We start from the raw sequence: 25,121 nt of genomic DNA, 5'->3' as shown, positions 1-25,121 counted from the left end.
CTCTCACCAACAGAGATAAAATAAAAGATATTACCTCACCCACCTTGTCTCTTTAATGTCCTGGGACTGACATGGCTACAACAACCCTACTAGGGGTAAACATTTTTAAATCAGCAGGTCTGGATAACTTGCATGCAAAAATCCTAAAAGAGTAGGCAGGCCTGCTGTGATTAATTTTTAATAAATCTTAGAATACTGGGGAAATTCCAGAAGACTAGAAAGGAGCTAATGTTGTGCCAATATTCAAAAAGGACAACCAGGATGACCTGGGTAATTGTAGTCTGGTTAGCCTGACATCAGTCCTGGATAAAATAATGAGAGAGCTGATTCAGGATTCAAATGATAAAGAATTAAAGGATACAAATGCCAGTCAACATGGTTTTTATTGAAAACAGAAAATTAAACATACGTGATTTCATTCTTTGAGATTACATCTTTGTTTGATAAAGGTAACTGCGTAGATGTAACCTACTTAGAGTTCTGCAAGGCATTTGACTTAGTACTGCACAACTTTCTGATTAAATAATTAGCAGTATACAATATCAGACACGTATGTGTTACATGAATTAGGAACTGGCTAACACACAGATCTCAAAAAATGGTTGTCAATGGGGACATCAAATGTGAGTGGTTAAAGTGAGGTTCCTCAGAGATCAGTACTAGATGGACTTTTCTTATGGGAAGTCTCTGGCATTTCTTGGAAGCAAGCCTAGATTTCCTGAATCTCAGTGCAGTGTTTTATCCATTCAACCTTGTCTTTCAGGTTGCATAGGGACCAGAAAAATTAGGAGAATTTAAACTCATGAGAGGACAAGTTCTGGTCTTCCCAGATTATAGACCAATAGATATTGTAACTAGATAGGTATTTATCTGATACCAGAAAGGGGGGGGGGGCAAGAGGAGGATGCAGAACTGAAGTCTAAGAGCAACAGGAAGTGGTGTTACCAGTGTTCTTGGGATCTAACAAAAAGTAAGCTTAAGCTAATGCATAGGAAATTTTGATTTACACCTGTCAAGGTTCCTTCCCCACTCTGAACTCTAGGGTACAGATGTGGGGACCTGCATGAAAAGCTTATTTTTACCAGCTTAGGTTAAAACTTCCCCAAGATACAAACTATTTTACCTTTTCTCCCTGGACTTTATTGCTGCCACCACCAAGCGTCTAACAAATATAACAGGGAAAGAGCCCACTTGGAAACGTCTTTCCCCCCAAAATCCCCCCAAGCCCTACACCCCCTTTCCTGGGGAAGGCTTGATAAAAATCCTCACCAATTTGCATAGGTGAACACAGACCCAAACCCTTGGATCTTAAGAATGATGAAAAAGCAATCAGGTTCTTAAAAGAAGAATGTTAATTAAAGAAAAAGTAAAAGAATCACCTCTGTAAAATCAGGATGGTAAATACCTTACAGGGTAATCAAATTCAAAACATAGAGAATCCCTCTAGGCTAAACCTTAAGTTACAAAAAGACCCAAAAACAGGAATATACATTCCATTCAGCACAACTTATTTTATCAGCTATTTAAACAAAACAGAATCTAACGCATATCTAACTAGATTGGTTACTGACTTTTTACAGGAGTTCTGACCTGCATTCCTGCTCTGATCCTGGCAAAAACAACACACAGACAGAGAGAACCCTTTGTTTCCCCCCCTCCAGCTTTGAAAGTATCTTGTCTCCTCACTGGTCATTTTGGTCAGGTGCCAGCGAGGTTGTCTTAGCTTCTTAACCCTTTACAGGTGAAAGGGTTTTTCCTTTGGCCAGGAGGGATTTAAAGGTGTTTACCCTTCTCTTTATATTTATGACAACACCCCTGCAAAAATTGTAGCTGTAAGAAAAATTAGGGAATAGGGTAAGCTGCTAGTGGAAGTTGTAGAGTGAAGACCAGACTGGACTGCTATCTATCAGAGATGCTTTTGTTAACACACCACATAGGGAGTGAGTGACCAGATAACCCACTAAAAGTTAATTAAAGAATATTTTAAAATATGCTGACTAATTTTATTATTATATCTCTGTAAAAATATTAGGAAGCATAGAAAAATTGTATGGAGAGGTGTAGTGTTTCAAAAACAGAAGAAACTGGAAAACCCTTGCTCTAGAAGTTATTGTTTTGGCAGAACTAAAATTAGGGGAGTTAAATGACAATTGTGCACTAGTTAAATAATAAGACCTGAGGTGGACTTGAATGGTTATACTGGTGTTGATTTTAGGGCTGGTTCCTTTTTTCCCCCTGAATGTTTTCCCAAGTCTTATAAATCTGAATGCTAAAACAGAACTGAAGGCAGAGTAATGCACAAACTGGATAGTGACTTGAGCAGATGCAGCCACTCTGATCACAGTCCCACTTCACAGGGTGAGTGCATTAAGTCATCTTATACTGCTTAATGCACTTTTGAGCTTCATACTTTTTAATGGCACTGTGTCCCATTGCATGCTTGAGCATCACAGTGACAATGACTAGGTCAAGGATTTTTCATGCACTATACAAAGAAAAGCAAAATACAACTCTCCATGCCTATCTCCTGGGAATTTCTTTCTTGTATTTCATTTTAGACAATGTAGCAAAAAAGGATTGTTTGAAAAGAAAGAAAATACACAATGAGGTTACTTTTGTTTAGAATTAGGTATTTAGATTATTCTCTACAATTTTTTGTGCTACTAGACATGTAACTAGTGGCTCTAAAGCTTTAATATTCTAAAAAACATGAGTAGTATTGAGCTGTGTATTACTTTAGTTAATCTAAAAAAGTGCTGTGTAAAATAAGACAGGTTTTGCTGGAGGATTTGTCTGGTGCATTAGGGAAGTGTCTCTCAACATTTTGAAGCTACTGTACCCCTTTCTGGAGTCTGATTCGTCTTGTGTACCCCAAGTTTCACCTTCCTTAAAAACTACTTGCTTACAAAATCAGATATAAAAATACAAAAGTGTCAGAGCACACTATTACTGAAAAATAGCTTACTTTCTCATTTTTACCATACAATTATAAAATAAATCAACTGGAATATAAATATTATACTTACATTTCAGTGTATGGTATATAGAGCAGTATAAACAAGTCATTGTATAAAACTTCAGTTTGTACTGACTTAGCTAGTGCTTTTTATGTAGCCCATTTTAAAACTAGGCAAATATGTAGATATGTTGATGTACCCCCTGGAAGAACTCTTCATACTCCAAGGGGTTACACATACCCTGGGTTGAGAACCACTGCAATAGGTAAACAGCAGGGTTGGTTAATTTTGCTTCATAATCTTCTGAGTTGAGTCATATTTTCATAAGGGCTTAGAGGTTTGGGTGGTCAGAGAATGTTAATTTGAGTGAAATTTTTGTACCCTAGCAGTAACTAAAAACATATTCAGTGCACATACCTGCTAGTTTGAAAGCTGTATAATAATTTACACAGTGTAATTTAAAAGTGTTTTCTCAAGGTATGCTTTTAAAACATAACAAAAATCCGTCAACTTGATACTTTTTTTGTAATTCACATTTAGATGTTTGACATTAAAATTATTTTTGGTGAGTCTGATCATTTCCATTTGTCAAACCTATTTTTCTTTACAATTTGTAGCAGCAGCAAGGACTGGTTTAAGGTTTGTGGGGGAGCTGGTAAGACCATTCTTTGAGACCTCCTCCAAAATGACAGGAATTTTAAATAAAAAAAAGACAAACAGAAGGGGGTAAGAAGTAGGTGTTCTGATATTTTACTATCAAAGGTCTGTCCTTCTATTGTCTTTTAGATACCATGATGATGGATGTGGTGTAAGAACTAAATAAAATAGAATTCCCTTCTCCCTTGAAATAGCAGTTCACCATGCCCTCCTCCCCCCATTAATTTCTCCCAGGAGAGTACAACAAAGATGATAATGGAAGTGCACTCATCTCTGTATAAGATAAATTAGCAGAACTGAGATTTGGCCTGAGGTCTGCTACCCAGTGAATAAAGGAGAGGGCTTAGGAACCCATTCCTCACCTGGGGAAACGACAGCTACATTTTAGTTTCTACTACATCTAAGATGTAATTTATTTCTTTGTTCCTAACTTCATGCAGTATCCTTCCTATATGTTGTATAATTTCTATGAAACTTAGACTTTTGCATTTCCTCACCTGTAGCTTTCATAAAGTGAAAAATGAATGTGGCTTCCTTAGTTCTTAACTTCATCCTGCTACCTGATTAAAATGATCATTGCATCTCATTTATTTTACTTAGCCCATGTCCTTCCATTAGGTCCTGGATAACTTCTGACTATGCATATTCTTAAGGGCCTTCTATTAGAGTAATCTTTTATTACTTCCAAGAACACGTTCCTGTCTTTGGCTTTTGTCGTAGTAGTTATAGCCATTTCTGAGTAATTAAAATCTTGAGTGATCAAAGTTTTGGCCCCCTTCCAGGCCTGTAAAATCACTTCCTGATTCAGTCACTCCAATCATCCCAACCCCACAACTGCCCTGGAAGTTGCCAACAATCAACTGACTGTCTTGGTTGTCCCCAACTTTCAGCCAACCTGTCTGTTGTGACTTGTAACCTTGTTCTCAGCAGACTTCATGTAATCTCTTAGCACTATTGACTCTGCATTGTGTGTGTATCTATCGTTCTGTAAATTCTACATCCTGTTTTTGAAACCTCCATCTTCTTACCTGGCTGGAAGAGATCTCTTTGCTGTGTTATACATGGAATCATGCAGTTTCTCTGGAGGAGTCATCATGAATATTCTAGTCTTAAAACTAATATAAAATATATATCAGTTTGTTTCTTAGCTCTCCTTCCTTCCCTTTCTAGGATGTCTAAAATTCAAAGGTACAGTATATAACCAATTTATTTTTTAAATTGTTCAACAATAATTTCATTTTTAAGCCTATATATTAGCAGGGTTTGATATTTCAACTGTTGACAGTGATGCAGGTAATTTGAAGCCTGCTTGGACTTTAAACCAGGGACAATGTGGTATTTCACAACAACATTAATTGGATCAATAATGTATCTTATGCTAGATTTCTTTTAGTTTCAGAAAGTGATAAACAAAACAATAGGAAAGATGGGAAGAAGAGATAGGATAAATATGAGAGAGAGATGTCAAAACATAAAGGAAAGAGAAAGTATGAAGATTAGAAGATATAAACAAAGGGAAAGATCGAAGATACAGTTGCATGCATACAAAATGGGAAAAGACTGCATAGGAAGGAGTACTACAGAAAGGTATCTGGGGGTCATAGCGGATCACAAGTGAAATATGAGTCAACAGTTAACACTGTTGCAAAAAAATCGAACATCATTCTGGGATGCATTAGCAGGAGTGTTGTAAGCAAGACATGAGAAATAATTCTTCTGCTGTACTCTGTGCTGATTAGGCCTCAGCTGGAGTATTGTGTGTAGTTCTGGGCGCCTCATTTCAGGAAAGATGTGGACAAATTGCAGAAAGTCCAGAGAAGAGCAACAAAAATGATTAAAGGTCTAGAAAACATTACCTATGAGGAAAGATTGGGAAGTGGGGGGGGGAGGTTTGTTTAGTCTGGAGAAGAGAAGGTTGAGAGGGGACACACCAGCTTTCAAGTGCACAAAAAAGTTGCTACAGAGAGGAGGGCAAAAAATTATTCTCCTAATACCTGACGTAGGATAAGAGGCAATGGGCTAAAATTGCAGCAAGGGTGGTTTAGGTTGGACATTAGGAAAAAATTCCTAACTGTCAGGGTGGTTAAGCACTGGAATAAATTGCCTAGGGAGGTTATGGGATCTCTATCACTGGAGATTTTTAAGAGCAGGTTAGACAAAAACTTGTCAGGGACGGTCTAGATCAGGGATCGGCAACCTTTGGCACATGGCCTGTCAGGGAAATCCGGTGGCGGGCTGGGACATTTACCTGCAGCATTCGCAGGTTCGGCCGATTGCAGCTTCCACTGGCCGCGGTTCACCATTCCAGGCCAATGGGGGCTTTGGGAAGCGGTGGCCAGCACATCCCACGCCACTTTTCGCAGCCCTCATTGACCTGGAACTGCGAACCGCGGTCAGTGGGAGCTTCGATTGGCCGAACCTGCGGACACTGCAGGTAAACAAACCGTCCCAGCCCGCCAGCCGATTTCCCTGACAGGCCGCGTGCCAAAGGTTGCCAATCCCTGGTCTAGATAATACTTAGTCCTGCCATGAGTGCAGGGGACTGGACTAGATGACCTCTTGAGGTCCCTTCCAGTCCTACAATTCTATGGTAGAATAGAGATTTAAGTAACTAAAATATACAATACATATGAGAGCTATACATAGTGATTTGGCTTATTCTTCCATTAACTCTAAATCAGAATTTGTTTTCCTTCCAAAATGAAACTTTTCTTAACTCATCAGTATGAGGAGCTTTCGTTTTGCCAACTTGGAGTGAGGTACATGTGGTTAAATAGCCCATCTACACATGCAAACATAATTTTGTATTAATTTCAGTATAGCAATAAATATATCTACATTTTTAGCATGGACCATATAACCCAATACATAGCAATCCAAGCTAGAATGGGGGCAGATAATTCTATAGAAATCTTATTTTATTTAAATATTTTTGCGGAGCAAAATAAGACTTTAAAGGTGTGTGTATGTGGGGGGGGGGGGGGGGAATAATTGACACCTACATAGGGAACCAAACTGACAATAGGTATAGAGAGGTGACTAAATAGGGTCTGTTCCTGCTCCCATTGAAGTCAGTGGCAAAGCTTTCATTGACTTCAGGGAGCAGGCTTAGGTCTTGTGAACAATCACTAATATTTAACTTCTGGAGAGAACAGCATGCTACAGATGTGCTAAGAGGCATAGTGCTTTAGAAAAATGTAGAAGTTGGCAATTTTCCCTTTTATGTCTGATCCCTGCTGCCACCACCTGAAGCACTTCACTGGTGGTGGTGTGGTTACTCTCAGCTTTTTTTTTCTTTTAGCAAAGCTGAATCAGCAACAGTTTAATATGCCCAATACTGCAAGCCTATAAGAAATCAAAAGCTCAAGGCATTCATGTGGCCAGCAGGAGGAGCTGGAGACAGGTGAAGGTGGGAGATGACTGAGATTCTGAAGGGTTTGCCATCTGTGCTTTTGAAGTCTGTAATATGTGGTTTAAGAAAACAATAATGCGAGAAGGATTAACAACTATTCCACCTTTTTCCAATCTCATTTATAAACAAGATATAAATTATGGATACCAGTTATCTCACCATATCTTGTTTGCATGGTGCATTTAGACTGCAAGTAGACCAATTGCCAAAGAGATCCAATTCGTGTTCCAAACTCGATTATATTTATGCTTTGGTCACAGATCCAGTGCATACATGTATATGGCCCTGACATGACCTCCCTGGACTAACACACATTTAACCATGAAAATCTGTGTTGAGGAAAGATCAAGACTGGAATAGTAGGGTGTTGCATATCAGGACTGAGGTGCATTGGTAAAGACTTTTGTGGGGAATCTCATTTTTAGGAAAGGTATTCCTATTCAGTACAACACATAAGCACATGCATGTGCTCAAGTGCTGTCCTGAATTAGGGCCTCAAAGATTTAAACTCAGATAATAAGTGGATATCCACAAGTTTGTTTCCAGATTTGTATTTGAAGACTAGATTGTATTTCCTTTTAATATTAAAAAAATAGTTAATTTTAACTGTATGTATTGATTTGGATAGGCTAGAGAAATTTCAGCAAGCAATAGTGTTTGTAAAATGAATTTCATTATGAAAATTCAGCACAGGAATTCAATAGCAGAACAGTGTATCTTACAAATAACATAAGATATTTTAAAACAAAGTTAATACACATTTTAAATTGCAGAAAAGCAAAAGAAAACACAGGACTATCCAACCCAGAGCAGAACAAGTAGGGGCCCTCTCTATCAGCCTCTAGCAGGGCTTCTCACCCAAGTAATCCCCCAAACAGATTCTTCAAATACTATAAAACAATCTACTTCCTCAGGTAAATTCAGATTCCCACAAATAGGATCTCTCACTTATGGAAGAAATATCTAATTAGTTTGTGGAAACTTGACAATATAAGACAAAACATGGAAGGCTATAATGCTCAGTTAGTGGCAAAAAAATGTAGTTATTGCTATGTATTTGCATGACCCAGAGCCTTAGTGGATTTGGGTCCATTCTGCTATGTACTTTACAGACCTACAGATAGACACAGTCCCTCTCCCAAATTTCTTACAATCTAAGAGGGATGGGGAACTTACTATGACAGGGGGAAAGGGATACAACAAAATATATACAGATTATTATGTAGAAATATATGTATTTGATGATGTCTTCATCTTAAAAATCAACTTGTCTGATTTTTGTTTTACCTGGTATTGTTTGAAATATGTCATTTTGTATATAGTCAATGTCACTCTTTCCTCTGTAAACTCAATCCGTTAGGCAGATTTCCCTGTTTATATTGATCATTCAGATACCTAATGGGAGAGAGAAACATTATTAAAATAGGAAAACATTATAAAACAACAAAAATGGGGTAGTATCTGAAACAAAGCTGTATTTCTTCCAAGAGTTTAGATTCTAATTGATTGTGTACCTATAAAGTTGTAAAACGGTTTCTGTTATAAGTGCCCACTGTCACACTCAAATTTCCAAAAATTTTCTTTCAAATGAAACTTTCTAAGCTTGGCCTACATCTGAAAGTGATTTTTTTTTTTTCTGGAAAGTATGAACAAAAACTGTTGAGCTTCCCTAAGACAGACAAGATGAAAACACACACTCTCCCACATGGTATTTCCTACTTTAAAAAAAAAACAAAACCCAAAAACCTTGAAACCACTTTTTCACAGGTCCTTATCAAAAATAGCTGAACATGCTCTCTTTGCAAGGCCTTTCCATAGTTTTTCCTACATCTTGTGTTCAGTCGAATTGTTGCAGTTCTACTGCTTTTGAGCTTCCATGAACGTGTATATTTTAGGTATGGGAAAAGTTTGCCCTTAAGTGCTAGTTATTTGAATATAAGGTGAAAATGTATCATAAATGTAGATTTCCAAGGAGCTTAACTCAAATAACTCTCGGCCAAAAATTAGGATCCCTAGTCAGAACACTTTTTGCATGGTTGTGTGTGAAGTGGTTGCACTTAAAATATTTCTACTAGTTGTACTGGTTCTGTTGCTACACCCCATTATATGGTAAAGGCTTTCAAATTGACAAATATTTTAAGCATAACTACCACACTAATAGTATAAATAATTATAGAAACTGTTTAGGAAGGCCTGCAGAAGTCAATTCACCTTCAGCCAGAGTGAGTAATCTTTTTTTGGATGAACAAATACAATATCAGTAATTTAACCCTTTCCACTAAAATAGTGACGAGATTTTTGTGTCCAGGTTGGTAAATTTATGTGACTGTTTTTGAAAGCTGGTTCAGGGCTAAAACATTAAATGGAGCTAAACTGAATATATTAATCTGATTGGAGAAGCAGTAGCTGGGTAGCAGTACCCCACTCTTTCCTGACCCAGCCAAATGCTAGAAAGGCAGTGACGAATCTTTATTCCTGCTGAAAGTAGTACCCATTGTGCTGTTGGGGAATTCAGTCTTGCCCATAGCCACAAAAGTCGTCAGCAGAGACCGGATTAAACTCAGGATTTTGATTCTTTGGCCCATGGTGGTTTCAGTGGTTTCAGTTTGCTCTCAGGATTCTGCAAAATTGCCTATCTGGATTTTTTTATGTTGCAAGGTTTGTACTCCATTATTCTTAAAGCTCTGAGGTAGGAAAGGAACATACAATCAGATTTAACCCATCGCTGAAATTTAGCCAGGCCTCAGGTGGAACTCAGCAGCTGTTTAACAGTGCAATATTCAGCTGAAACTTCCGAGGATAATTTGGTAAGAGAGCATGTTATTATCGGAGTCAAACCTTGGTTGTATCTTTAGGTTTAACAATCCTACTCTTACAAAATGTTTCATGAGATATTCTGTAACCATATGTTTTCAGGACCTCAGTTTCATGTCTCATGAGATGGATGTTTACATGTTTGTTTTGTAATATTTTGGAAAAAGACATGCTTGTTCTTGTAAAGAAGATAAAATGTAATTTATTTTCCCAAGAGGATTTACATGTTAGCTAATGTTTTGAAAGACAAGTTCAAAGGAAGCAGTGTATTAATCCGGGGGCTGCTTTTCTAGAGATTGGTGCTCAAACGCAGTTCTGTAAACTCCAGCGATGTGGGTCAGTGTTCTTAAATAAGCCATCTTCATGTATCTTAAAAGCAAACTGTATGTGAATTATTTAGAAGCAATGGAATTAGAACAAGGCAGCTGACAAAGACACCTGAGTACAGTGTAAATACAACTAAGTTGTTCCCTGACCAGGGTACTACATAGCTCCAATTCGTAATGTTGGTGGGGCTTGTGTTTGTCATATCTTAAAGTCCTAGACTCAGGAGGTTGCAGAGAGTTCAATTGTGGCTGGCCTGTCCCCATAGAGCACAGTAAGAGTGAGGCCTTCTTGCGCCCTTTTCCCCTCCTGGTTCATCCATGCCAGAATCTGACTTTGAGTTTGCATCTGTAATTTTCTTTTGATAACCAGGCGATTTTAAAGATTTTTTCGTTTTTTGTCTTTTATTCTGGACCCCGTTGAAGATGAAGAAGTCCTATTCTTCATCTCTTCATTCCAGGGATGCATCTTTTCCCTTTGAATCCTTTCTGATTAGTTTTTGCAGACTGGTCAGTTGGAAATGTGGGGTGTAGGCCAACTGTCTTTCTTTAGCACACTTTGCCCTTTTACAGAGCAGTGTTTGCTTTTTTTACAAAGATACTTCAGCACTTTTTCTGTCAGTCTGGAAAGTGGAATCCTCATGGTTGCATCCTTTCCTTCTGTGACTTTCACCAGACTGGTCTGGTGACATGTACAGGGAGTGATGCAAACCAATGACTGTAGATGCCAGCAAAGTTATTTCCTTGACAGATGTTTTTAAAAAATCTGGTCAGTGCTTTTCTGAGTTTCCTTCATGCCACATTTCCAGTTGATTCACACTTTTGTCTAAGGTCTGTTTTTGGGGTGACATTAAAGTTTTATGTGTACTGTACTAGGGCTTAACAGAATGATACAACTAGAGTGTATTGCAATGTCTGATTAATAACCTGAATCTCTCTTTGGTTCTTAAGCCAGGTCTACACTAGAACCTTTTGTTGCCTAAGGAGTGTGACTTTTTTTTCTTTAATGACATTTCTATACTCGCAAAAACCCTAGTGTAGAAGCAGTTATGTCATAAAAGTGCTTTCTCAGTGTAGTTTATCTTGCTCAGGGAACTGGTATAAACTTTGCTGTTAAAAATCACTTTTTTGGTAAATCTACATTTAGGAGGGTTTAGCAGACTTTTCCTAGTATAGAGCTGGCCTTGGTCTTCTGGGGTTACAACTTTAACATGTCATATGCCTGGTAATATTCACTTAACCACAACCCTCTTCCCAGCTCTTGTTCCTGAAAACAAAGATATTTCCTGACTGTATCAACAGCTGTATTCCTCTTACTCCTATTTTATAACTCCTTTTTTCTATAAAAAGGAGACATCTGCCTTTTTCTGTTTTTCAAAGATTGTTTTAGCTCATCTTAGACTCATTTTTTTTGTTAGGCTGTTCCATAGCCTTTTCCCCAAACTTCCCCTGCTTCCTTTTAGCATGGAACCTGACTTGCTATGATTTCATTTGTGTCTACCTGATTGTATTCCCTGTGGCTTGGCATGCTTCATGTTCATATGAGCTCCTCTTCAGCAGCAATGGAGCATGAAAAAACCTTTCTTACTCATAGTGGTGTTTATATTTTTCTATATTTGTGTGATACTGGTGTGAATATTCATAACTTGATAAAAGCTGTTATCTTATCAATGGCGCAGAAGTGGCAATAACCAATTCATTCATTATGTAAAATTGAGATAACATGATAGCTTAACCCTTTTCAACTGCAAGACTTCGTTATAACAGATCTTTTGAAGTCAGATGCCTGCTTCATGCTGAACAGTCTGTAGTTTACCAACTTCCTCCTCTCTCTGGTGCAATCTGCTTTTAATTTCAGGTGTTTGGCATGGTTGTTGTGCATCTAGAACACTCTGCATGCATACTTGGTAATAATAATGGGACTCTTTAGGGCAAAAGTTCCCAAACTTTTTTTTTTTGCTGTTCTGCCCTTTGGAGATTCCTATCATATGTATGTCCACTCAGCACAGGGGAAAGAGGTTACCCTGGTGGTGCTGAGTTTGGAGCTGCAAGGGGGAAAAAGGGAGAAATCACCATGTGACCAGCTTGTACTGGGAGGAATCTTGCATGCCCTGTTTGAATCCAGCTGCCCTCAGTGGGAACTTGTGTGAATGCCTTAGGGGTTACACCCCCACTTTCCAAGCATGTGTGCATACTGGGTGCAAGGCCATTGCTGTGGGTCCAGGAAACATTAGCATTGCCAGTGCCATGTTGATTCCCAGTTCCTCCATGGGGCAGGAGGGTGGGCGTGTGAGGGAGAGATGTGGGGGTGGAAATAAGTTCTGGTGAGGCTGCGTGGTTCCTGTGGGAGCTAGGTGGCAGCAGGATGGTGACACAGTGCTGAGCTTGCTGGGCAATGGTTAATTCTTAACCACTCAAGTCTTCATGCCCTGTGATAACCTCGTTCTCGCCCACCGGAGGGGGTGAGCCCCACAGTTTGAAAACCGGTGCTCAAGTCTGGGTTAAGAAATTGTTTACTTTAGTGCTGCACATGTTTTTAAATGCACCAATTTGTTATTTAATAACACACCATTCAGGAGAGCATGTATAGATACAAATGTCAAACTTAAGTGATTGATTGCAGTTTTTGCAGTGGTTCTCAGGCTTCCATACCAAAATGCTCATTTGTATAGTCAGATCACGCCAGAGCCCCCATATAAATCTAGTTCTCATTACCAATACGTGGCCAAATCCTGTGGGTTTTGCAGTGTCCCACACCTCTTTACGTTCCAGAGTACTGCCAGGAGGTTCTGAATGGGGGCCCCCAATATGCTGGGTGATAAGGAAGTCACCATTACCACAGTAACTAGAAGCTCCATAGGCTTCTCTCTCTTTCTCTCTCTCTTTTTTTTTTAAAGTGTTTCATTGGGCTTTAGTTGGACAGCCCTTCTTCATATCAGTGTTCAGCTATCTACAAAATCTTTGTTTGCCATACAGTTCTACTTGGATTAATGAGATATTATCTGATCTGAATGTTTCAGTAAATGTGAAAGCTGTATATATAAAAAAGGTTTTTAATAAGATTTAGGAACTAGGCAAAAAAGCCCAAAGGTCCTCGGGCAAGGGACCTATTTCGGCCCGCCCGGCCACTCCGGAGCCACAAGTGTGCACCTCACCAGTTGGGGTTTTTAGCCCCTCAAAAGGTCCGTCACTGACTCAAGGGAGCAGTACAGGTCCCAAGCCGCTGCCGGCACCTGCCCAGGCCTCCCCGGCACAGAGAGAACAAAGGCCTCCACCAGTGCCATCGATGCAGCAGGATGCGGCAAAGGCTCCCCAAGAGGGAAAGTCAGCCACCAAGACCCCTCAGGGAATAGTTGAGCGCCGACGATCCCCTGAAATGAGACAGCACTCCCCACCTCAGTGCTGCAAATCCCCAGAGCCACAGCCCCAATCCTTTGGGGCTCACTCCCAGTCACCGGGACCACGATCGCAGTCCCCGCCACCCAGCTGCGGATCGCCTAGAGAAAGGCGTCAGTCTCCGAATTATCAGAACCCCTTACCCTCTTACCGACTGGCCTCTCATCGCAGATCCCCATCACCTGCCACGTGGGAACGCTCCCTGTCCAGGCTCCAGTCTCCCTAGCGCTACTACTCTTTGCACTGGTACCGGCACCATTCATCGCGCTCTGGTCACCTGCCCTGACGCAGCCATCAACAGGCACACGCAGGCCCCTCCATGGTCGCTGGAAGGGGAATCCTCTGGTATGGAAGGCCAGTTTAGTCCCTCTCCCAGGTCCCACCTACTTGACTGGGGCCCCGAGACCACGTCGATTTCGACAGCGCAGCAATGGCATCAAGGCCAGTGGCCAACCCGGTGGCCTTACTGGGGTGCATGGGGAATGCCTGTCATGGCAATGTCCCCTTCTCAACAGTGTTCAGCCGCTGCCTCGGAACAACAGCCAGTAGAACCAGTGGCACCGGCGGCGCCAGGCTTGGTTCATGCAGATTGTTTGGAGGTCGGGAATGAGGATGCAGCACCCACCCCTAAACCTCCCTTCCCAGTGGTGGATGAAGCCCCGGAACCTCCTCCAATAACCCAGTCATCATCGTAGTCCCCGGATGAGGCAGTCACGGGACCCTCAAAGGCCAGCCACCAGATGACTTCAAGGAGCATCAGGCTGTGCTCTGAAGGGTGACAGGAAATTTGGGTTTGGAAGTGGAGGAAATGGACGAGCAGACGGACATGCTGTTTCGCATTTTCTCGGCCACCACCCGTGCCCGGGTCATTCTACCGGTCCACGAAGGGGTCTTAAAGATTGCCACATCCCTGTGGCAAACACCTCTTCCATCCCTCCCACTTCCAAGAGGGCAGAGAAAAGTACGTTGTTCTGGCCAAAGGGTTCGACTATCTGTATACCCACCCAGCTCCTGGCTCGTTGGTCGTCTCTGTGGCCAACGAAAAAGACAAGCAGATACACTCCTCCTCCACCCCAAGAATAGAGGGGCCAAGAGGCTGGATCTCTTTGGAAAAAAAATTGATTTGACTGCCAGCCTGCAATTCCGGGTGGCAAACCACCAGGCCCTACTGGGCAGGTACAATTTTAACTTGTGGGATACCCTCCACAAGTTCCAGGAGTCTCTCTCACAAGGGTTGGCCCAGGAGTTTGGCACCCTGGTGGAGGAGGGCACCGTGGCTGCCAGGCACTCCCTACAAATGGCCTGGGTTGCGGCAGACTCTGCAGCTCGGGTAGTCAAGTTGGCGGTGGTAATGATGCACACCTCATGGCTCCAGACGGCGGGCTTGTTGCAGGAGATGCAAACCTCAGTTCAGGACCTCCCTTTTGACGGGGTTGGTCTCTTCTCTGAGCAGACGGACGCCAGACTGCATGGGGATGAAGGATACCAGGGCCACCCTTCGCTCGTTGGGCATACACACACCACAGTCTGTTTGGAAGCCCTTCCGGCCTCCCCCTGCCGCCAAGGCCCTGGCAACCTTGTCAGGGATCTGTGAGAAGAAGGGATGCTAGTTTCAGCTGATGCTGCCCTTCTTCCCGCTCGCCTGCGTAATCTGGTCCTGCACCTAGGGGTCAGAAGTGCTCATTTTGAGGGTGCGCTCAAGAGCGACGCCCTAGTCAGTTCCCCAGATCCTTCCTGTCCTTTAGTGAACCTTCTGTTTGGCTTGGTTGAGGGTAATCTGGGACCACTGGGACCTGGATGTAATATCCCGGGGCTATACCCTGCAATTTATGGCCGCCTCTCCTTCCCACCGCCCCTCTTTCCTGTCCCTCTTCAGGGACCCTTCTCACGAGCAACTCCTTGTTCAGATGGTCGAAAAGCTCCTGTGCCCGGGGTCGGTGGAGATGGTTCCTCAGGACATGCGAGGAAGAGGGTTCTACTTCCGTTATTTCCTAATCCCGAAATCCAAAGGGGGCCTAAGAGCCATCCTGGACCTCCATTGCCTCAACAAGTCTCTCAAGAAGTTGAAGTTCCACGTGGTCTTCCAGGCCTCCATTATCCCGTCCCTAGAACCAGGAGACTGGTACATTAGTCTCAACTTAAAGGATGCTTACTTTCATGTCTCCATATTCCTGGCACAGGAGTTTCCTCCATTTCATGGTGGGAGGGCACCACTTCCAGTTCACGGCACTACCCTTTGGCCTCTCTTCAGCCCCAAGGGTGTTCACCAAGTGCATGGAACTAGTGGCAGCTTTCCTCAGGCTTTGTGGTATCCACCTGGGGACCAGATGGCATTCACCCAAGAGTTCTGAAAGAACTCAAATGTGAAATTTTGGAACTGTTAACTATGGTTTGTAACCTGTCCTTTAAATCAGCTACTGTACCCAATGTCTGGAAGATAGCTAATGTAACACCAATATTTAAGAAGGGCTCTAGAGGTGATCCTGGCAATTACAGACCAGTAAGTCTAAAGTCAGTACTGGGCAAATTAGTTGAAACAATAGTAAAGAATAAAATTGTCAGACACACAGAAGAGCATAAATTGTTGCACAAAAGTCAACATGGTTTCTGTAAAGGGAGATAGTGTTTTACTAATCTATTAGAGTTCTTTGAGGGGGTCAACAAACATATGGACAAGGGGGATCCACTGGACATAGTGTACTTAGATTTCCAGAAAGCCTTTGACAAAGTCCCTCACCAAAGGCTCTTATGTAAATTAAGCTGTCATGGGATAAGAGGGAAGATCCTTTCATGGATTGAGAACTGGTTAAAAGACGGGGAACAAAGGATAGGAATAAATGGTAAATCTTCAGAATGGAGACGGATAACTAGTGGTGTTCCCCAAGCGTCAGTCTTAGGACCAATCCTATTCAGCCTATTCATAAATGATCTGGAGGAAGGGATAAACAGTGAGGTGGCAAAGTTTGCAGATGATACTAAACTGCTCAAGATAGTTAAGACCAAAGCAGACTGTGAAGAACTTCAAAAAGATCTCACAAAACTAAGCGATTGGGCAATAAAATGGCAAATGAAATTTAATGTGGATAAATGTAAAGTAATGCACATTGGGAAAAATAGCCCCAACCTATACATACAATATGATGGGGTCTAATTTAGCTACAAGTAATCAGGAGAAAGATCTTGGAGTCACGGTGGATAGTTCTCTGAAGACATCCACGCAGTGTGCAGCTGCAGTCAAAAAAGCAAACGGGATGTTAGGAATCATTAAAAAAGGGATAGAGAATAAAACAGAGAATATCTTATTGCCTTTATATAAATCCATGGTATGCCCACAACTTGAATACTGCGTACAGATGTGGTGTCCTCATCTCAAAAAAGATATACTGGCATTAGAAAAGGTTCAGAAAAGAGCAACTAAAATGATTAGGGGGTTGGAATGGGTCCAATATGAGGAGAGATTAAAGAGGCTGGGACTTTTCATCTTGGAAAAGAGGAGACTAAGGGGGGATAAGTGAATAAGGAAAAGTTATTTACTTGTTCCCATAATATAAGAACTAGGGGCCACCAAATGAAATGAATGGTTAGCAGGTTTAAAACAAAAGAAAGTTCTTCTTCACTCAGTGCACAGTCAACCTGTGGAACTCCTTGCCTGAGGAGGTTGTGAGGGCAAGGACTATAACAGGGTTTAACAGAAAACTGGATAAATTCATGGAGGTTAAGTCCATTAATGGTTATTAGGCAGGATGGGTAAGGAATGGTGTCCCTAGCCTCTGTTTGTCGGAGGGTGGAGATGGATGGCAGGAGAGAGATCAGTGTTAGGTTCACTCCCTCTGGGGCACCTGACACTGGGCACTGTTGGTAGACAGGATACTGGGCTGGATGGACCTTTGGTCTGACCCAGCATGGCCATTCTTATGTTCATCTGTTTCCAGACCTCGACCACTGGCTCATCAAGGGCAGGTCTCCGGATCAGGTGCAAAGCAGCCTTGACCCGGTACATTCCACCTGCCACGACCTGGAGCTGTTAATAAACATGGAAAAGTCCACCTTATTGCCAGTCCAAGGCATAGAGTTCATCGGAGTCGTTCTAGACTCCACCCGAGCCAGAGTCTTCCTTTCGGAAACGTGTTTTCGGGCCAAGTCGGACCTGATCTCACATCTAAGAAACCACCCGCTCACTATGGCCCATCTCTGCAGACGTCTGGTGGGTCAGATGGCTGCGTGCACCTATGTGGTCAGCCATGCTTGGTTCCACCTGCGGCCCCTACAAGTGTGGCTGGCCTTCGTCTACGTTCCTAACAGAGACACCCTGGACGGTGTGGTCAGGATGCCGGACGATGTTCTTTCATCCCTGAATTGGTGGCTGAATCCCCAGTTGGTGCTGCAAGGAGTTCCCTTTGTGACCCTGTCCCTGTCGCTGACCCTAGTCTCTGATGCCTCCGATGGGGAGCCCACCTGGGCGAGCTCAGCACCCAGGGCAAATGGCTGCGGGACGACCTAGCCCTCCATATCAATGTCAGGGAGCTCAGAGCGGTTCGCCTGACCTGCAGTGTTTATACCCCACCTAAAAGGCAAGGTGGCCCAGGTCCTGACTGATAATATTACTGCAATGTATTACATCAACAGACAGGATGGGACAGGGTCTTCGGCCCTTTGTCGGGAGGCTCTCAGACTATGGACTTTTGCATGCAGCATGCCATTCATCTGGTGGCCTCCCACCTACCTGGGACCAAGAATGTCTTGGCAGGTTGCCTCAGCAGAGCCTTCTTGTCTCACCATCAATGGTTGCTCCATCCAGAGTTGGTCAGCCTAATCTTCCACAGGTGGGGAACTCCCCAAGTGGACTGTTCATGTCCAGGCAGAACAGAAAGTGCCACGTGTTCTGTTCCCTGCAGGGAAAGGACAAGGGATCCCCTTAAGACGCCTTGCTATTTCCGTGGTTGGAAGTGCTGATGTGCGCCTTCGCACCAGTGCTACTTATCCATAAGCTCCTGATAAAGGTGAAGCAATTTAAAGCGAACATCATCTTCATAGTCCCAGTGTGGCCTTGCCAGCACTGATTCGGCATGCTACTCAGTCTTTCGGCAGCTGCCCCGCTGCAGCTGCTTCTTCAACCGGACCTACTGACCCAGAACCATGGCAATCTGCTGCATCCGAACCTGGCGGCGCTGCACCTGACAGCTTGTCTGCTGTGTGGCTCAGTATGGAAGAATGGGTGTGCTCTGTTGGTGTCCAACAGGTCTTGTTGGGCAGCAGGAAGCCATCCACCAGAGCAGCCTACCTGGTGAAGTGGAAGTGGTTAATGTGCTGGGCCTCAGATCAGCAAATTCGGGCTGAGGAGGCCCCACTGCAGGACATCCTAGACTATTTGCTGCACCTCAAGCTCCAGGGCCTGTTGGTTTCTTCAGTAAGAATTCATCTGGTGGCCATTTTGGCATTCCACTCTCCGTTTCAAGGCAGGTCGCTCTTCGCCCATCCTATAACTGCGCAGTTCTTAAAAGGTCTGGAGTGCCTCTACCCGGACGTCCGGGAGACGGTTCCCCTTTGAGACCTGAATCTTGTATTGGCAAGGCCCCTGGGTCCTCCCTTCGAACTCTTGGGTTCATGCTCCCTCCTGCTTCTCTCTTGGAAGGTTTCTTTCTTGGTTGCTATAACTTTGGCTCTCAAGGTGTCTGAGATCAGGGCATTCACCGCGGAGCTGCCCTATACAATCTTCTACAAAGACAAGGTCCAGTTGCGTTCACACCTGGCCTTTCTGCCCAAGGTCGTCTCCTAGTTTCATACAGGTCAAGATATATACTTATTGGTCTTCTGTCCAAAACCTCATGCAATGGATGAGGAACGCAGGCTACATACCCTGGACGTCAGATGGGCTCTGGCCTTCTGCATAGATAAAATGAGGCCATTCCGTAAGTCAGTGCAGTTGTTCGTTGCTGTCGTGGACAGGATGAAGGGTTGCCCAGTGTCTGCCCAGAGAATTCTGTCTTGGATTACGGCCTGTATCCGTTACTGTTATGAACTGGTGAAGGTGCCCCCGCTGGCAATTGTGACATCCCACTCGACTAGGGCGCAGGCATCATCGACAGCCTTCCTGGCGCAGGTGCCAATCCAGGCCTGATACCTGGTCCTCTGTCCACATGTTCGCATCTCATTATGCAATCACCCAGCAAGCGCGGGATGACGCTGCCTTTGGCAGAGCAGTGCTGCAAGACTGTGAACTCTGAGCCCACCTCCAACGATACTGCTTGTGCGTCAGCTAGAATGGAATCGACGTGAGCAAGCACTTGAAGAAGAAAAAACGGTTACCTTCCTTTTGTAACTTTTGTTCTTTGAGATGTGTTGCTCATGTCCATTCCATTACCCGCCCCCCTCCTCTCTGTTGGAGTTACTGGCAAGAAGGAACTGAGAGGGCGTAGGGCTGGTGGCGCCTGAGATACCAACGCATGAGCGTGGCACTCAAGGGGGCGCCACAGCCAGCCCTATGGATACTGCTAAGGCAAAGGTCTCCAACGACTGTGCATGTGGGCACACGCATACTTAGAATGGAATGGACATGAGCAACACATTTTGAAGAACAACAGTTACAAAAGGTAGGTAACCATTTTTTCTGTTACACTGGTACTGCAACAGTATCGGGCTGAGGCCTGTCTTCATTTGTGTCTTGTTCAGGACAGAATTTACTGGAGCCTAGCAAAAAATAATGAACTGTAAAACAATGGCTCCAGTTTGGGCAGGTTCATAGTTACATAAACAAAGTATGATTAAGACAGAATTGTTTATTGTTTCCCAAGCTAGCTATTCTTTCAGGTTTTCAACAAGAAAAAGGAGAATAAAAATATAAATATTTTTATTGTAATCTCTGGTCTTGGCAGATGATTTTTATACTTTATTTTTTAACTTGAAAGTACTGTATTGTATGAAGTACTCTGCTTTTTCCCTAGTTGGAAGAGTGTTTTCCAGGATTCCACCCTTTTAAAAGAAAATTGGACTTAATTACATGTCTACTCAGATGTATGTCTTGTAAATCATTTTCAGATAAGAGTGCACTTCTAGAAAATATGTCCTAATGCAATTAAAGTTGAAGGTTTAAGGTTAAGGTTCATTTAATTGAAGAATATAAAGAATGTCTAAAGAAGATGTTTATTCATGCCACTTTTAGATTCAATTAAGTATTATTCTCATTAGCATTCATGTTTCTGAAGGATAAAAGCTTTTCTAATACTGTTCCTATGCTAGCCAGGTTTCTGAAGAACAATTTTTGTAGGCTTTTGTTAGTCAGAACAGAGCACATTAAACAACATTTGTAGGGGTTTGGTACATATTTTCAGCAAGCAGTTCCTGGAAAAATATAAAACACATATTTAATATACCATTATTGGTCACATTTGTGCTGGGTTTCATGGATAGGACAATATGTTATGGCTTTTAATGAAAATAGGTTGACTGAAAATTTAGTGCGGGCATTACTGCTTAATTATATTTTGAAGCAAAAATTCTCAGAGTATAAAAAAGTCCGTAGGGATCTTTAAATAAAAAGTTATATGAAGCTAATATACTTGCAATGAAATGTGTTCTATCTAACTGTTTTCCTCCTCCATTTACATTCCAAGAAGAACTGCTAAAATGCAAAAGCTGTGAAATAACATTAAAATGCTATTTAATGTGTCATGGGAAATTTTTGTTTACTATTTTCCCAAATGAAAAGACTTTAATAAAAAGCTTTTTCCACTGCAGTTCTTTAGTAGGTCGTGATGGGATCTATTTCTAGCAGTAGATTACACCAGATTTAGAGTTGCTTAGGGATATATACTCTGGTTACAGGAGACAAGTCTCATTGCCTTACCTTGAGGCATTAGGTTGAGTCAGTTAGGTCATGTGAGTAGTGATTTTTATCCTTCAGGGTTGCAGAGTTTCAAATGATGGTATGTGACATTTTTGCAGGAAGTACAAGAAACAGACATGTTTTTAACTTGGATATGGGGATATAAATGGCTTCTGCTCAAGTTTTGCAAATGGAAAACTTTCTTACAGCTGAAAGACCAAACCTTTCTGATTTCACAAGCATGCTGCTGGGTATAGCCCCCTTTTAAGAAATATATTTAATTACCATTTGAACAACATTTCATATTCATACGATTTTGTTAAATAAAGAGTATGGTATTTTCATATAGATTAATCTAAAACTAAAGCAACTGTTTCCCCTCTCAGGTTGAAATGAGTCCATAATGATTGACATCTGTAGCTTTCCTGTGATGCCTGCTGCAAGTTAAATTGACTTGTATACGGCTACTGAGAGCATCCACTGTTACATTAGGTAGATGAAAAATAAGCATTATAAACTCTTAATTGCTGCATAATTGGCCATTTAGGGGATCTTTAGCCCTGTGTGAAACAATTGGTGCTGGGCACTGTTTTGAGGCAAGATATCTGACTACATGGCCAGTGATCTGATTCGGTATGGCAGTTCCTATGTCATTTACAAGCCAAATGGGCTTGTTCCTAAAAGTGACCTGCAAACTAAATAAAACAAAAGTATCAGTTTTCCATTATGAGGTGAATTCTCACAATTAGCCAGGAGGAAAAGGGGGAGGTAATAAGCACATTTGACTGTCAACCTAAATTTTCTTCGTTAGCAGGTTCAGAAGTCCAGACCTGCCAGGAATTTTCAGCTTCATGAATGGGTGTGCCGGTTTACACTCTTGTGATAACATCACTTCCTCTAAAATACCCTACTGGAGCTAGCCTCCGGAGATCAAATAAGCCTGTATTTCTCCAACAGTGTGTGATTTTTGTAAATGCTACGTTATCTTAGTAAGGAGCACATTGCAAAAAAGGGTGTCATGATACTAGAGTTTTATCCCCAAGGTATAAAGTAATAGCAAACACTGTACAACTCTGTACATTGTTGAAGAAAATACTGACATACTACAGGATGGCTCCAGCTTGCCATACATTTCCATAGAGGGTGTGATGGAGCCAGCTGTGTGTATTGTGGGACATAAGTCTGAGAACAGACAACCCATAGGATGTCTGGGCCAGTAGAACCCGATAAAAAGTTGAATTTCCTTCTCTCTCTGTCCGTTTGGGGTATTTGAATTATTATTTTACCATTAGCAAATCATCAAATTAAGTTTACTAATTATAAACCAGGACTTGAATCCCACTTTGTTGTTTTCAGTACAGTTGGGTATAGCAGGTGCACAGTACTTTCTGTATTTTCAAGTTTCAGGAATAGCTTAAAATTCAATGCTGTATCTAGAATTAATTAAAATATTATTTAAAAGAATGAAAGGATTTAGCTATTTGATCTTTAGTATTTCAGGTTCCCACTAGGTGGCAAGATAGTGCCTGAACTAAGGAATAATATAAATTAATATTCACATAAATATTTAATCTGGCAAAGGTAAACAGTTCAAGCTTGAAAATGTTCAATCCAGTTTTAATAATAGTTTTAAAGACTGGTGCAATTTATCATTTCAGGCTGCATTAAATAGCTGTTAAATTGTGAGTTAATGGTTCTTGTTCACATAGACTGTACCTTTTGTTTTAAATGACTTGTCACGAATCAGGTTTTAGATGTGTGCCTCAACTACATATCCCTCTGCCATAGTTGTGGTAAATAAAGCTTAGCTAAAGTTTATATTAGGACTTTCAGGATTATCCAGTGTGAACGTCACTGCCCTGTCCCTCAGATGAAGGTATAAACTTGGAATTCTGCCCTGTGTGTTGTATTCTCATTGTTGTAAATGGAAAAGGCAGCTCAAATATCGAATTTGTCAGGATTTTCTTTACTCTGTGTTCAAACATAAACCTATCCCATTAACTATGGAACTGTTTGCAGCAGTGTTCACTTTTCTGTGAACAAATAAATCATTCACCTTAATTGATGATGAATGCTATTCCAGGACTCGTAGATACTAGGTGGTTACTTTACAATTCAAAGGGATTAACGTTCAGAAATTAATTCTCACTTTTTAAAAAATCATTTTAGGAAAGCCCAAGAAGACGACAAGAAAGTGGTTCTAGCTGGATGTGTTCCACAAGCCCAGCCTCGTCAAGATTACCTCAAAGGTCTGAGCATTATAGGGGTAAGAACATTTGTCAAATAGAAAAGAACTGTTAAGATTTTCATATTCATTTTTTTGCCCATAAGGGTCATGTAGTGTTGCTGTCTGAAGTTTTATATTAATTTGTTGGCTAGATGAGCCACAGCTTTGGGCAATATCTTGTGTTAAAAAAATCGAGGCTTTTCATACAATTTTTCAATGCCAGCAGCTAGACTTTCCTCCTTTCTTCTATTGGGGAAGCCTACAGTTCAGTCCCTCTCTAAACCTTTCTCGCTTTGTAGTTACATTTCACTATGGTTCAGTGGATGCTTTGTGTCAAATACATTCTTGCAAGTAATTGAAGTTTAGTCTGTTTGCAGAATTTAGTGTCAATGTCCTATTTAGCCTGCAGGAGGTGAAGGCAAGGATTAACTCCCCTATTTTAAATATAATCTTCTATGTTGTTGTTAGATGGAAATACAGCTTGTAAAAGATGAAATGCAAAGGAGACAATAGCGTATAAATTATATAGCTAGCACCTGTTTTTCATCACATGTTTGCGTTTTTTTTACTTCTTGCCTTTGGGCAGAGTGACTGGGGAACATGACAATTTTACTCTCTACTCACAAGAACAGAAAGGGTTAATGCATCAGCATCTGTGAGCTGTGAAACAGTTGGCATGCTTCACCCTGGTTGTAGACAGTGAGGATCCTGTGTATTGTAGTTTTTAAAGTGCTTTTATATCCTTTGGGATGAAAAATACTGTATAATTGCATCAGCACTGAAAAATGGTCATGAAAATCGATAATCTCTGGATCATACAAAATCCAAAGGATTCTTAATCAATTAAGTCTTTAAATAAAGACTAGATGTCTTTCTAAAATGCTTTTGTTGGGCCCGATGCAGTAATTGCAGGGTGAAGTTCTGTGACTTGCATTATACAGGTCAGAGCAAATAGTACTACAGATTCCTTCTGGCATTGAAATATATTAAATGTATTAATTAAAATATACTTATCCTCACTTAGCTATCATGAGGATAAACCAAAACTAATCTTTTAACTTCCTTTTTTTTTTTTAAAGTCATGTTGGGTGAGTAGAAAGAGTTCTTACAAAGCCAAGTAGGAAGTAGGTAGTAGCCAACTTTAGTAGGCTTTTTAATTATAATTTTCCATTAAGATAGTTTCTGTGTTTATTGCACTATTTGAGACAACTGTTTTACAGCTTCCCTCATATTACTGTGTATACTCAAAACATGTTAACCAACCACCCACTCATAGAAATTTAGAGTTGAAAGGGACCTCAAGAGGTCATCTAGTCCATTCCCCTCCCCCCCCCCCAACTGAGAGATATATAGGGCTCAACTGAATCTACATACAATCCTACACAGTAGGTCAAGGGGATGTAAAGTGCCCCCTTACTCTCTTTTATAGGCAGGCTGCATTGTGGGTCACAATTTGGTGGGGAGAACCTCTTCAGGGCCACTGTTCTCATATCTGTGCAAATGGATGGGAGTG

The 25,121-nt window shown here is 41.7% G+C and overlaps 1 protein-coding gene across 2 annotated transcripts in view; it reads left to right on the top strand.

Moving 5' to 3' along the window:
- CDKAL1 (CDKAL1 threonylcarbamoyladenosine tRNA methylthiotransferase) overlaps positions 1-25,121 on the top strand; it is a 664,051-nt gene that overhangs the window by 204,272 nt on the left and 434,658 nt on the right. For both annotated transcript variants that reach the window (XM_073331895.1, XM_073331896.1), the window contains exon 6: positions 23,551-23,647. In XM_073331895.1, coding sequence (XP_073187996.1) covers positions 23,551-23,647 — 97 coding nt within the window. The remainder of the gene's footprint in view (positions 1-23,550; positions 23,648-25,121) is intronic.

The sequence above is a fragment of the Lepidochelys kempii genome, chromosome 2 (assembly GCF_965140265.1).
Source record: "Lepidochelys kempii isolate rLepKem1 chromosome 2, rLepKem1.hap2, whole genome shotgun sequence".
NCBI classification, from domain to species: domain Eukaryota; kingdom Metazoa; phylum Chordata; order Testudines; family Cheloniidae; genus Lepidochelys; species Lepidochelys kempii.
Note: the sequence above shows the minus strand (reverse complement) of the source record. Positions and strands in the feature narration are given on the sequence as shown.